The sequence below is a fragment of the Pleurodeles waltl genome, chromosome 11, assembly GCF_031143425.1.
Source record: "Pleurodeles waltl isolate 20211129_DDA chromosome 11, aPleWal1.hap1.20221129, whole genome shotgun sequence".
Taxonomy (NCBI): domain Eukaryota; kingdom Metazoa; phylum Chordata; class Amphibia; order Caudata; family Salamandridae; genus Pleurodeles; species Pleurodeles waltl.
In genome coordinates this window covers 740,506,693-740,520,646 of record NC_090450.1, presented here as the reverse complement: position 1 = coordinate 740,520,646, position 13,954 = coordinate 740,506,693, and the positions used below count along the sequence as shown (strand labels likewise).

The following is a 13,954-nucleotide window of genomic DNA, read 5'->3' as shown; positions in this document are numbered from 1 at the left end:
TCCTAACGCTGCTGCCTGCACAAATGGATCTGTGGGATTCCACGTAGAAGTTGAAGATGATTGGAGAGAGGAGGATGTGTGGGTGTATTCCACATGAGAGTGTGAGTGCCTTTGATCCTGTTGACCATATTGGAAAGAGCCACTACCAGTTGGTGAAGGAGGATGGGAACCATTTGAAGGTAGAGCGTGAAAGTCCTATGTGCTGTTTTCAGTATGTTGGATCGAAAGTGTCAAGGCTACGGAGAGGTAAAGCAGGACCAGGAGGCAAGGGTTGTTCCCGTCACTGAGGAGTGCATTGTCAATTACTTGAGTGTGCTGTCTCTGGCCTTGCAGTTCTGATGCAGTGCTGTGCTTTTTCCTCCTCCCCTTCAGCGAAGATTCAGCCTGAATCTTCAAAAAAGGGTCTAGGAAAGAAACACTTTCAAGTACGAACAGTAGAGATGCACATAAAGGCACATTCATCCAACACACAAACCTTTCTGCGAAGAGAGTACAATGGAGAGAACAAATCATGTGGATTCAGAGAAACCAACAAGTTAAACAAAAACTTAAACTATGCATTGGTCGACATTACTACCAGCCTCTCCTAATGTTCATCCATAAAGGTCAGGTCACTAAAGTGTAATTACTAGCCAGGCTTGCGATTCCTGAGTGTACTTTCTAGTGCCCCTCAGTCCTTATACCAGTCTTTTTTTATCTTTGTCTTGGCTGTCATATGTGTGTTAATGTTTCATGTTGCACAATTTCACAATAAACTAAATATGTTGATGACACTATTACAAGTACGTTTTCATAACACTGAATGAGAAGCTGATACAGTTCAACTAGTAAACGTTCATTGCCTATATGATGATTTAATTGGGGTCCTCCGTCCATGGTTGTGTTAATGCACAAGAAATGTATCATTTGCTATTCACCTTTCTCTTGTTCCCCAGGATTCTTCAGAAAGCGGAGAAGAATTGCTGATGCATCAGGGACACCGGTACCATGTCAGCTGTGCAAATTTTTGGCTGAATTGTGTGGATACCAAACTGCCAACGCCATCATGCCAAAAGAAATGTGAAATTTGTACGAAACGACCAGAACCAACAGAGTTCCCTTGCTCTATAAACGTTCTTGAAAGCCCTTCCTGACCCCTCCCCAGCCCCCCACCATATATTTGGATATGGAGCCAAAATGGATGGAAGACTAGATGATCTTCATGTGTATCAATGGAGATTGTCATGCAAGACTGAGGAGTGTGCCTGCAATAGATAATGTTGCCTTTCAATGAAAAATGATATTGAGTCTGTCTACTTTGGAGAAGGTTGCACCTTAATAGATATTAATAACCCTGCTGTGTGGGTCAAAGCTGAAAAGTGCCCACGGAGACACGCCCAAGCTACATTATATTTAAGTTACAAATCTTTCACTGGTCAATAAGGCACTCTTTGCTAGCATAATGAATGCACAAGACTTCACACCATTCCTGACAGTATAAAAGACAATTTTAAACTGACAAATGTACAAACAATGTCAGGGATGCTGTCTTATCTCCATCTGCAACACTTTTGTGCCATCTTCTTTGATATTATAGGCATGAACCGTGAAACCGTGTAATCTTTTAAAAGCTGTATTTTGAAATGCGCAAGCATACAGAATTTGTGTGCTGTGGGGATGTGGCAGTTTTAATACTAATTCCTCCTTAACTCACAATGAGAATTTATCTTCAGACTTATTTCGCAGGCCCTGTAATGTTTATTTTACGTTTGTCAGTGCGCACAGTCGTAGGATTGACCATCTGCACTGCTGAAGTACTGGGTTTACATTAGTTAGTGTGTGATTTACAAAGACTTTTTAAAAAAGGTGGAAATGCGTGGATTGTATGTTACCTCCTGCGTTTCCTTAGGGTTCTAACATTTACAGGATGCACAAAAATCGCCAAGGGTACATATGGTAATCTAACCTAATTGTTGCTTTTCATACATACTCCTCCTCCCAAGTATACTCCTGCGAGCAATCCACTCAAGTTATTACTGTAAACATTTGCATAAGCACCTGAAACGTTTTTCTTCTAGTTGGAAACATTGTTTTATGTGGTGAAACCCCTTCCACTACAACCCTAAAAACAATTTTAGTTACCCAGGTCATTGTGACACCCACTTACATCTTTTTAAAGAGTACATTTACCTCTGCAAATTGGGGGGGAAACAACATTAAAAATACTTGCCAATAAAGACAAAGCTACACTTTCTGGGGGTCAACAGCCTCCCCTACGTTTCACATTATGGAAAAGCACCATATTCCCAGTCGTTAGTAGAATTTGCAGCCGGCAAAGCAAACATTTTGATTGTCTCAACTAGGATTTCCATTTTCCAAAGACAAACTCATCTTTTTTGCACTCAGAAATGGCACTCTGATGGACAAAATGTTCAGTATCAGGCTACAGTTTCTGAATTATATTCACAAATATGCGGTATAAATGCCTCTCATAAAGTCCACATCCAACAACTGCACAGTTAGCCACTGGTCTATGATTGTGCCTGTGTACTGGAAATTAGAGAAGGTGCTTTAGAAACATCCACAAAAATGTTGCCCCAATTAGAGAAAATGTTAAACTCTGAGCCAGGCCTCCAAACCTTAGCTGTGACAGATGTCATACAAGTCGTGCCTGCAGTTGAAGCATACAGAGGAAGTAAGACCGTCCGAAACTGTCCTCTGTAATGAGAAGGTATTTTTATTGAAATCAGGAATATATATATTAGGGATAGAATGGGTCTGGTTTTATGGTGCGTGTCATTACTGATACTTGAGTCAAGGGTAGGAGCATCAGAAGACTCTAGGGTTTGACTATTGATGACTGACTGATGACTACTGCTTCTCTGGGTAGGGATCTTTGCAAACCAGCAAACATCTCCTAAAACTGTCCTAGTTTATTGGTGGATCCGTGGTCAATTGGGATTACAAGGGTAGTGCTGGGCAGCCCTTTTGAGACACCGTAGCACTAGGTGCATGTGATGCACGGTGGGTTGCTCAGTCTTTCTCTACACCAACACTACCTGTTTTCTTTACATCTTAATCATGTTCAGATATTGCCTCGTGTCTGGAACAGTTGTTAGGTTGAAGATCGGCCATACTTGTGATTATAATCACTCTGAGGGAGATTCGCCTCATCGCTCTTCTGTGTGCCTATGAAGTGGATGTAGATTTCAATCGACATGAGATAATTTTGTTTACGATAGGCATGCCAATTAATTAGTAAATTCATGGTCAGCAATAGATGTGGGAAACATTTTCATAACAGCCCACTAAGCATCAAGCCAGCATCACACGAGTGACTGGTAATCTGCAGGGGGGATTTGAGGGCATTTGTGGGAGGATTGTTTTATAGATACTTCTGTTCACAGGTAACATCAGATGATCAGTGTGCTTTGTTGAATGTCACCACAGGAGGTTACTTAGCCAGGCCGCAGAGACACAGTGCTTGATCCATGTGGTCCCTTTGGTGCTGTGCACTTTGCTAGGATAGACAAGCCTCCCATTCCCAACCCCCATCCTCCGCCCCCACCCGCCATCGCTTCCCTCGGGGCTGAAATCAGTCTGCAAGTTGGGAACAACTGATTAATTAAGCTTCCATCACTTTTGTATCTAAGAACCAGATGTACAAAGCATTTTGCGAATCAGGCCATTTGCGAACAGAAAAATGCTTTTTCTAATGTGCAAAACGCAATTTGGTAACTTGTTTCCAAATCACATTTTGCATTTGGTATTCAGTATTTGGAAGGTGCGAGTTTAGGGTGACCGTTCCAAATATCAAATCACTATAGTATGTATTACTGTTTTGCAACCAAAGTTTAGTCGCAAAACAGTAACACTTTACCATCACTTCAAAACTGGTGGTAAGCCATTCACGAAGAAGTGGTCCCCATGGGATCCCTTCCCCTTTGAGAATATAAATAATATTTTTTAAGAATAGGTAGTAGCTGCATACTCTTAAAAAATGAAATTGCAAAGTTTCATTTTTTCCTTTCAAAAACATTCTGTTTTCCTTTAAGGAAAAAGGCCTGCATTTAAAAAAAAAAAAAAAAAAGGATTGCTTTATTAACATCAGCAATCCACCATCGTTGTGATGGCTGTGATTCCTCATGGGTTGCAAATTGCGACTTACCTCATTAATATCCTTGAGGTTGGTCTACTTGTGACCCTCTAGGAATCGCTAATGAAACTCAAACGAGTTTCATACATTAGGAATACCGATTTCTTAATTGCGATTCAGACAGTATAACAATTAGGAAATTGGAATTCCTAATGTTAGTACATTTGGCCCTAAATTATTTCTTTTTATGCTGAATGAATATAGGAATGGAATATGGATATAAAATCCTGCTGGAAACAGAGCCTATATAACATGACAGACTGGCCACCTCTACCGTGAGGGTGGAACTTGGCCATCTGGCTTCTAGTCTCATGGGGAATTGTCCCTGGGAACTGCCCAGCTAAAGTAATGGAAAATCCGTTCTTGACAGTGAAAGTTCCTATTGCAAATTATATTTGTGTATATGTTATGACATTTTGTTACAAGAAATTTGAACTTTAGTCTTGCTGGCTTTGGATCACCAGCAGAGGAGTAAGACCGCAATTGTGAGTAAGCATAGTGTGTGTTGTCTCAATAGGGGTGAGACTAACAATGACATCTTACTTTTGTATTCCTTAACCTTCCAAAAATTGTGATTGGAAACGTTAAGTTAAATGATGCATTTTAATAGTTTCAGAAAGGAAGTTGTGTCGGAGGGAACAGTGAGTTCTAAAAATATTTCGCAAAATATGAGATAAAGTGCTTAGTGTAAAGCGTATGGAGGAATTTGGGTCAATTATTGAATCAACAAATGGAGTTTTGATTTGTGGCCAGTGATAAACGACTCAAACTCATACACTCTAGAAAAGTCATAATCTATCAGTTTACGCTGCACAACACTGCATGTTTTAATATAAATTACCTGTGTTACAAACATTTTATTTATGGCATCTTTTACACTTGTAACAACTGGTATATTCATTTATTTTACAATGACATACAATTGGGAATTCTGAATTTAATCGGGTGTGCTCACTTCTGTGTGTCTCTAGACATTGTGGATGAATACTAACACTATAGTTTATTCTTGTTGGTGTTTTATGTGCTTCTGAAATTGCAAATTCAGGATGTGTCCAATAAGTTCAAAGGACTGTAAAAATCATTTTTTTACTTTACATTGTGCAATTATCTGTGGTCTAAATAAATGTTCTTTCGTCAGATAGGTGGTTGAGTAATATTTATTGAATCACATCACAATCACCTGATAATCGTTTCAGGTTACTTTTTATGTTTATGGGGGGCTTTTAACTAAACATTGGTGATGCTCTTGTAATAATATTCCTTCGATTAACTCCTACTACCTTGCTCTTGTGCGAGCCGTCTTGCTCACACTGTCTCCAAAAAACTTTATAAAACAAATAAACAAAGTGCATATTGCAAGCACTGTATTAGGGTACAATTTTCTAGGCATGACTGCAATCCGCATTTTCTTGAAATTGTGCTGATACATTGACTGATAACTGTGTTTTTCATGCACATGTTGACAAAAACATCAGACAACATAGATCAGGTTTTACATTAGCAGTTTGTGAAGTCTTGTCATCCGCTGAGCAGCACTTAACCAATAAAGATAACTGGAATGACTCTCGTTGTAAAGGGCCAGGAGCACCGTATCCCATTAGGGGAGATTAGTATCCAGGCCATTTTGAGTAGTCAGGTTTTTCTGCATCTGGAATTACCAAGTCTGCAAATACCAGACCTGGTACTTTTGGGCCCACTGTGACCAGGTGTGGATGACCACCCAGAGAAAACTACTGCAAGGGCAGGTATTGCGGGCAGAAGCACAACCTGACCTCCACCTGATTGGTGAAGCAGCACAAAGGGAGCATACAAGGTTCTTTCCAATCAGTACACACCCAGCTACACCTACCCCCAAACTAAATAAAGACTGTTGCACGGGGCAGTCACGGTCTCCACCAGTGCTAACACCTGCACAGGGGAGCAGATTAAACTCCCACGAAGCAGGCCAGTGCCTTCACCTGTCTTCAGGCATACTGTCCGCAACCCTCCTCATCCCCCACTCAATAGCTATGATGCTGGGTGCAACTGAACACCCATCAAAAGGAGAACGTGCAGGGTCACTGCCCAATCCCATGGTTGATGGCCCCACCACTAACCTTGAGCACAACAGGACATGAGTAGAGTAGACAAAGCTCCTCACTGAACCTACCCTGCCCTCACTCTCTAATTCCTACCCCTGGATTCCCAACAGCCCTCCCACCGAGTGGGCAATGTCAGTGAATTTATCCCCAGAATTGGAGAAAATGACCTTGTATTCCTATCTCATTGTCATTATTCATTTGTGAAAGAAGGTTATACCAGTGTTGTGAGGACTGCAAGGCTCAAGATGTCTTCTCGTGCTTGACTTTCTGGGTTGCTTCGCCCCTTGCCAGCCTGAATCTTGGCATATTGTTTTTTTCTTTTTTTCAAGATATTGTTTTTATTATATTGCGTTTTAACGAACAATTGGTACAATGCTTATGTAGTTTCATGTGATGTGACTTGTAATCCAGCGCATTATTCAGAAATAGACAAAAACATGGAAGGTAACATGAGTAAATACATACTCCATTCTCCTCAGGTGATCTTTAGTGGACACCAGTGAGATCGTTAACCTGTATTCTACATCACTATACCTTTGAGGAAAAGCAGTCACAATGGGCATAAGTAAATGGTAACTTGTGGACAATGCTTTAGTCACACATACTTTGTTATGGTACACATTGTGGTCAAATAGGCGGTGTTTTCTATATTTATTTGTCAGATATTACAATGTTTTGGCACACTGTTTCTATTGATTTCCTTACTGCTCTCCCTCCATCAACTGGTAATCGAGTCATTATCGTGACAGTTGATTCTTTTTCTAAGATGGCTCATTTTACAGCACCCAAAAAAACTACCTTCTGCCAAAGGCAGGAGATTTTTAGTCTTCATGGGCTGCCTCAGTTTATCTTCTCTAACAGAGGCCTTCAGTATGTATCCCATTTTAGGAAATCTTTTTGGAAATCCCTGCAGCTTGATGTTGCCTTGTCCTTTGGATTTCATCCTCAGACTAACAGGCATACTGAACGTCTGAACAAGGACCTCAAACAATATCTCTGATGTTTTTGTAATCCACACAATGTGATTTGTCTACTTTTTTACTTTTGCCCCCTGGTCGAGTTTCATACAATAACTCTTTCCATAGTGGCAGCAGGCTCATGCCTGTTTTTTTGTCTTTATGGTCTTCATCCTCGGTCCCTTCACTCTGATCTTCGAGCCCCTCTTTTTTGTTCCTGCAGCAGCTAGTTTCTTTCAGACTCCTGACAGTCAGACTGAAGATTTTATATAATCTTTATTCGTCTAAGCAGAAAATGAAGTCTTTTACTGGTGCTTGTGGGTGTCCTCCTGTTTGCCACCTTGGGGACAAGGTGTGGCTCTCCTCCAAACTCCTGTTAGCTCACTTTTCTCAGAACAAATTCAAATCTTGCTTTTATAGTCCTTTCAAAATTATTCAAATCATTAATCTTGTTGCCTTTAGTGTCCAGTTGCCTTTGTCCTGGAAGGTCCATACTGTTTTCCATTTCTTGCAGTGAAAACCATATTAGAGTAATCCATTTCATCGTCCTTTTTTTGCTTGCCCTCCTGTACTCCTTGTGAATGGTACCTCTGAGTTTGAGGTCCTGGAAATTAGTGATTCTTGCTTGTTTAGGAAGAGGCTTCAATTTTTGATCGACTGGAAGGGTCATCCAACATTCCAGGGAGATGCATCTTCTTTTCTTGCCCCTTTGCTGGTTCTTGTAATACTCCTAACTGCGTCTCTAGTCCTCTTCAGCCATCGTGGGGTACATCCCCTGAATGCTTTCTGCCTGTCTCCTTTCTCTGCCCTCTAAAAGGTATTGTGCCCAAGAACTTTGTCCTCCTTCTGGAAGGCACCATCTGCTTAGACACATCATAGTACCAGTGGCATTGTGATTACTGGAAAGAGTTGCCCTTACCTCTGGCAGACCATTACTGTTAAAACCTGTTTTTTGAGGAATCCACAGTCAGAGTTTATTCCCTTATCGTCTTTCCCCTGAGAGGTCTGACACTGCCTTCCATATATTCAGTGGGTTATCTTATCCATCCCGCATTTTGATTCTTTTTTTGGGGGGGAGCTCCACCCAAGTAGAGCAGCGGACCATATAAATACAACCTAATGATTCGTGTGCATACAATCATAATGATGGATTTTTGTAACATATGTGTTCCTGCTTAGAGACCTTTTGGGTAATGTGTTTTCTAAACTGCTTAACACCTAATGGGGACATAGATAATTGTGTACTAGACAGTGATAACCAATGATTACTATGGTCGTATATAGGGTGTGCCCATATATTTTTGTAATACAATATGCCACTCACACCTATAGTGCAGATAGAGGGCTGGCTTCTGGTCAGGAGGGAGCCCTGTCATCTGTGTCTTGTACTGTCTGCATACATGTTTTAAAAGCTGGCTGGTGCCCACCAACATTTTGATCAGGGGGTTCCCATCAGGTTTCGTTACACTCATGTTTTAAAAAGGATTCCTTGCCTCCTTTCAATCATTAATTGTTTTGCTTATCATTTTTAAGCTTTGTGCATGATTATGGTTAGAAATTAGGTGACATGACATTTGTTTCTAAATGATTACATTTGAAATGCCTGAAGTGCTGAGATGTAATATAATTACCAGGACAGCATTTAAATTATGAAGTCCTATTTCATTTTTTATATTGAAAATTCAGAAATGGCTTAGTTTCACAATAAATTGAAACACCATATGTGTCACACAGCAGTGAATTGGAGCCATTCAAACAACGCCAGCAGAGTGCAGTAGTTTCGTTTCTACAAATGTCACAATCCTTTAAGTCTCCATATTGAAATAATGGGATTAAGTACCAGGAGCCAATCTAGAGAAACAGTTGAAATTATAGTGGAGATTGATCAGAACAAAGGACATAACAGTCAGAGAGCTATGTTGAAAGTTACCCTTCATTAATCAATAAAGATCTGGAGCATAGATGATGTGCTGGTAAAAGGATGCCAGTGCAAAGAAATAATTATGGCTGACCTTACTGAGAGCAGTTCTCCAGTTGAGCAATATTATTTTTGCCAGAGGAAACCACACTATTTGAATATATTATTGTCATAACTAGCGAAAACATATTGCCCCTGATTTAAGAAAAGTGGCACTGCCCCTTACCGCCCCCCCAGGCCACCATGTGTGCACTGTATCTAAGATATGGTACACCATGGTGGTAGTTAGGGGAACTAGCGTCAACATTTTTAATGCTAGTTCGGAGCTTTGTAGGATTAACGTCAAAAATGTTGTTGCTAATCATGCAAAGCCCATTGAAAACAATGGCATGCCTCCTTTCAACGCCTGCTCTGAGCCGGTGTTAAAAGTGCTGAAATAAATTATGCAAAAAAATCTTTTAGATTTCTTTGTGCCTTTTTTTGCCCCCCCCCCCCCTTCATATCGGGGGAACACCCCCTTTGCAAACATTATGCCTGGTGCAGGCATATTGTAGTGCAGAGGGTTACAAAAGTGGCGCAATGCATGCATTGCACCACTTTGTAAATTTGGCGCAGTAATGTTGGCCTTGTTGGGCCACATTAGCGTAAAAGAAATTACGCTAATGTGGTGCAGGGAGGCGCTAAGGGCTCTTAAATCAGCTCCATTGTCTCTACCAACCATTCTAATCACCTTTCCCATCATAAACATTGTGTGGGACAAAGTGGGCTTTTTGAAACAGAGACCAGTTGAAGGAACTAATTTCAGAAAAATGTTCTCTAAATATAAATCAGTGGTACACACTAGCTTTCATTTTCTAGGAACTGCTTACCTTAAGGAAGCGCATACATGAATATACAATCATTCTGTAATATATAGACGTGCCTGTATAGATTTAGCCTTGCAGTACTTGACATCCAGAAATGTTGTTAGTAACATAAATTTTGATTTATCTGAATTATCAGATTAATGTGTTATTACTTTAAGAATACAGATTAATTTTTTTAATGTTGGTAATTTTACTGCGGAAATTGCCCTCAATCGACACTATTGCCTCCCTGCATGGGAAGGGTGGAGGTACTGATTTTATGTATTATCACTTAAAGTACTGCTTTCCGAATAAAAACTGTTAGAATATGAATTTGAGATTTTATTTCAGTGATCAGTATTGGGACTTGGTAAACAGTGCTGAATGGACAAGTGATTCTCACAAACTAAGAACCACTACTCACATAAAAGAACCATGAACAACCTTTTATTAATTCCAAAACAGGGTACCACTAAAGGCCGGTGTATATAACACCTGTTGCAAAAGGCCTTACATTACATTTATAGCAGTATTTTACATTTCTTCTGGTAATTTACTTATATCTTCCATTACACGTTTCATCTCTGCTCACGGTTATACCACATTTTCCTTCTGGATGAAGACTAGGCCTCCAAATTACTCCAACTTGCTTATTTGATTTCAGTTTCAGCCTTAACTCCTTAACTTCTCTAATGATGTTTTTACACATCATAACCTGTGCACCCTCTAAAGCTTTATGACAGATATATTTATATTCACTGACAAAACCAAAGGTTATGTTAAGAAACAATAACTTCTTGCCTAAAGTTACAGCAAAAATGACAGTTTCTATAGATAAGTATAACTATAACTGCTGAATTTCTCTGGTTTTGAATGAGTAAATCGTCAACCTAACTATAACATCCCTGTAATCTTTTTTTTTTGTCTGTGAATTTCTTTTTTTTTTTTTTTTTACTTAAAATAATTTCAAATTACCACACATTACCACACATTACTACAACCACCAAAAGGCACAGCCTGCGGTCAGGCCCTGCAGCCAAACCCTCTGCATGCATCCAACACCACTCCATGCACGCCCTTTTGCCATGCACAGAGGGTTTTGGTGTGTTAGTGGGTGATTTTTTTTTTATACTAATTATTTGAGGATCCGCAGATCCTTTACGAGTTTACACTGGGAGTCCACGGAGGATCTGTAGATCTGCAATCCGGTCAAACATATATATTGGCCAATTTTTGCCCATGAGAGATCCCACAGGAACCCCTCCATTTTTGCAATGTTTTTTCTTCACTCTTGCCCGATGCAAGAAAGAAAAAGAAAATGGCAGCCATAACTTTCCTTTCAAGTTGCGGCCAGCCAATTAGGGCTGTGCTTTTCACCCGGATCCATGGATCCTCTGTGAGAGGTCCACATCCCTAGATACCTATATTTCTGTGCCTTTAAAATCTCAAAAACTACTATACGGATTTACACCAAATTATAAAAAGAAAGTTTTCTAGACCCAGATCTATCTTCCTCCCAAATTTGGTGTAATTCCATTTTGAAAATTTCATGAAGATTCATCAAACAGAACAAGGTTAGTGGCAAAACAAAAAACACTTTATCTATGGGAATTAGGTCCTAACTATACCTACCTACTGACTATCGAAAGAAGGTAGATATACACACACACATGCATTGTTAGACACACTCATCAGATTACATAACACGTTTGCTCAAATTATGTGGGGGTGAGTGGCAAACTAACTGATCGCATACCAATTAAGCGAGGGGTGCACCAGTGATGTGTACTTGCACCAATGTTGTTTTCGTTGTACATAAGTGATGTTGTTAAGTATCTAAGTGAATGTGTCAACAACTCCCCACTGTTGGGTGGATGTTCCATACCTGCGTTCCTTTTTCCAGACAATACCCTTCTGCTTTCTTGAACCCTATCTGAGCTTCAAAACCTGCTTAACAAATTTAATGAGTTCTGTGAAATTTGTGGTTTGGAGGTGAATACCTCAAAGACTAAGATTATGATACTCCTACCCCACAGAACTAGCTGAGGTGGGGTTTCACTGAAGGGTGGCCGACTCTCCCCTGGTAGAAAGATTTGATTATTTGGGGGTTAGATTTGATAAAACAAGAAATTGGAAATCCTACATCCTAAAAAGTGAACTAAAGTTTCTACATAATGCTTCTGCAATCACAAAGAGGTTTAAGGCAACCACCCCTTTAATTTGTCTCTCCTGTTACTGAAGTGTATAGGACAAAAGTCTAGTCTGTAGCACTCTATGGGGCAGAAATTAAAAGTCTGAGCCCCAAAGAAAATAGTTTTGTGAGACCTTTGTTCATTCTACTGCAGAGCACCCTACGACACCATTATTCTTCGACACATGCCTAAGAGGATTAGTGATGTGACATTGTTGAAACCCCTTTTGTATTGGGTTGGGTTGTGGTCCACCCCAGGGTTACAAAGGTTGGCAGTTGAGGACGTTTTGAATTTGGATAAGACACAACTCACATCTTGGCGTGAGTATGTTAAATTCCATTTTAATATAAGCCTGAGTGCCTACTGTAGTAACCTTATTTAATTAAACCGAGCATCAAGGGCATTGTAAAAATTGCTTTCTGGAATAGTGAAACCATCGCATATCACTGTAACACTAAAGCCAGGGGGCTCGTGGGAGAGTATCTATCCTTTAAACCTGCACCTGCAAAGGAATTGTATAAGGATGTGATCCAACCACTCAGGCCCCCACGTTGCTTATAAAATGTAGGATGGGCACACTGCTGGTTATTATATTCACAAACAACTGGAAAAAATATTGTTCCAAACTGGCAGCTTGCGTATTTTGTAAACATGTGATTGAGGAAGTCGACCACATGTTATGCTTTTTTGCCCCACATATGATAGACCTGGGAGGACTTGGATTAAGCCACTCTGCATGTCTATTGGTGTGAGACAATTTAAGGAAGCTTACTGAATTCTACGGTCTGATACCAGTCCGGTTGTAGTCTTTGGTATTAGCTCATATTTTTATGAAGTGTGGCTAATCAGGAAAAATGTGGGTACAGTTTTCTGAAAAGTGTATGCATTGTCCCCAATGAATTAATGCTTTTTACACAATAGCTCGTTACTATGCATCACGTTTTCACTCAGCACTTTTATCTTATTCTAAGCTGTTTACGAATATTAGATCCAACAAACTTAAGCCTCGACTGTAAATGTTACACTACTATTTGTTATAAATTTTTCTTTTATCAAAGCCCTGGAATGTATAGTTTATTGTTTGACATTTTAAGCAGTAATATTTACGGTGCAATAGTTTTTTAGGTGATTTATCATGATGTTTGGCATCTTTTCTGGGCTAGAAATAAAAATTGATATGTATATATATCTATAAATAAATAAATAGCCTACTGGCGATAGCCAGTAGGGAGTTATAGTTAGGCTCTAATAACCACAGACCAAGCGTTTTTGATTTTGCCAATAACAAACATTTGTTCAAGATCTGTACTAATTTTGGAGATTGGGTTTGGTACAAGATTTATGCAAGTACTCTGGTTGTCAAGTGATTAAATTTCATTCTATATGCTAGGGACATCCAAAGAAGACATCTCAACATTGTAAAAAATGTAATCTTTTCTTGATTGTGTTTTTTTCTTTTTTTTTTTGTTTCACTGCTTGGTCAGCTGAATTTTGGAGTGCAGGCTAACAGTTTTCTTAGAGCCTGATTTAGAGTTTGACGGACAGGGTAGTAAGTTGCAAAAATGAAGGAGTATCTCCGCTGGCCGAACCCTCTGTTTGACCTTATTTAGAGATGGGCGGACAGTATTTTGCCTACAGTGCAACTGTTGCCTCCTTTGATGGAATACTTTATCTGAAACTCGAAAGGCGCAGGAGCCATCGGAGGAAGGACATTACACTGCCTGCCTTATTTAGGGTGGACGTTGTAATGTTCTTTTTTTTCCCTGCCCATCACTGCCAGGAAAAACGTGGCATTGAGGGACAGGAAAAAAAACCCGTAATGATGCC

General features: G+C 39.9%; 1 protein-coding gene across 2 annotated transcripts in view; it reads left to right on the top strand.

Moving 5' to 3' along the window:
* Positions 1-5,272, top strand: part of LOC138266085 (synergin gamma-like) — a 73,548-nt gene extending 68,276 nt beyond the window's left edge. For both annotated transcript variants that reach the window (XM_069214455.1, XM_069214456.1), the window contains exon 6: positions 936-5,272. In XM_069214455.1, the coding sequence (XP_069070556.1) occupies positions 936-1,133 (198 nt within the window). In that variant the 3' untranslated portion in view covers positions 1,134-5,272. The remainder of the gene's footprint in view (positions 1-935) is intronic.
* Positions 5,273-13,954: the final 8,682 nt, after the last annotated feature.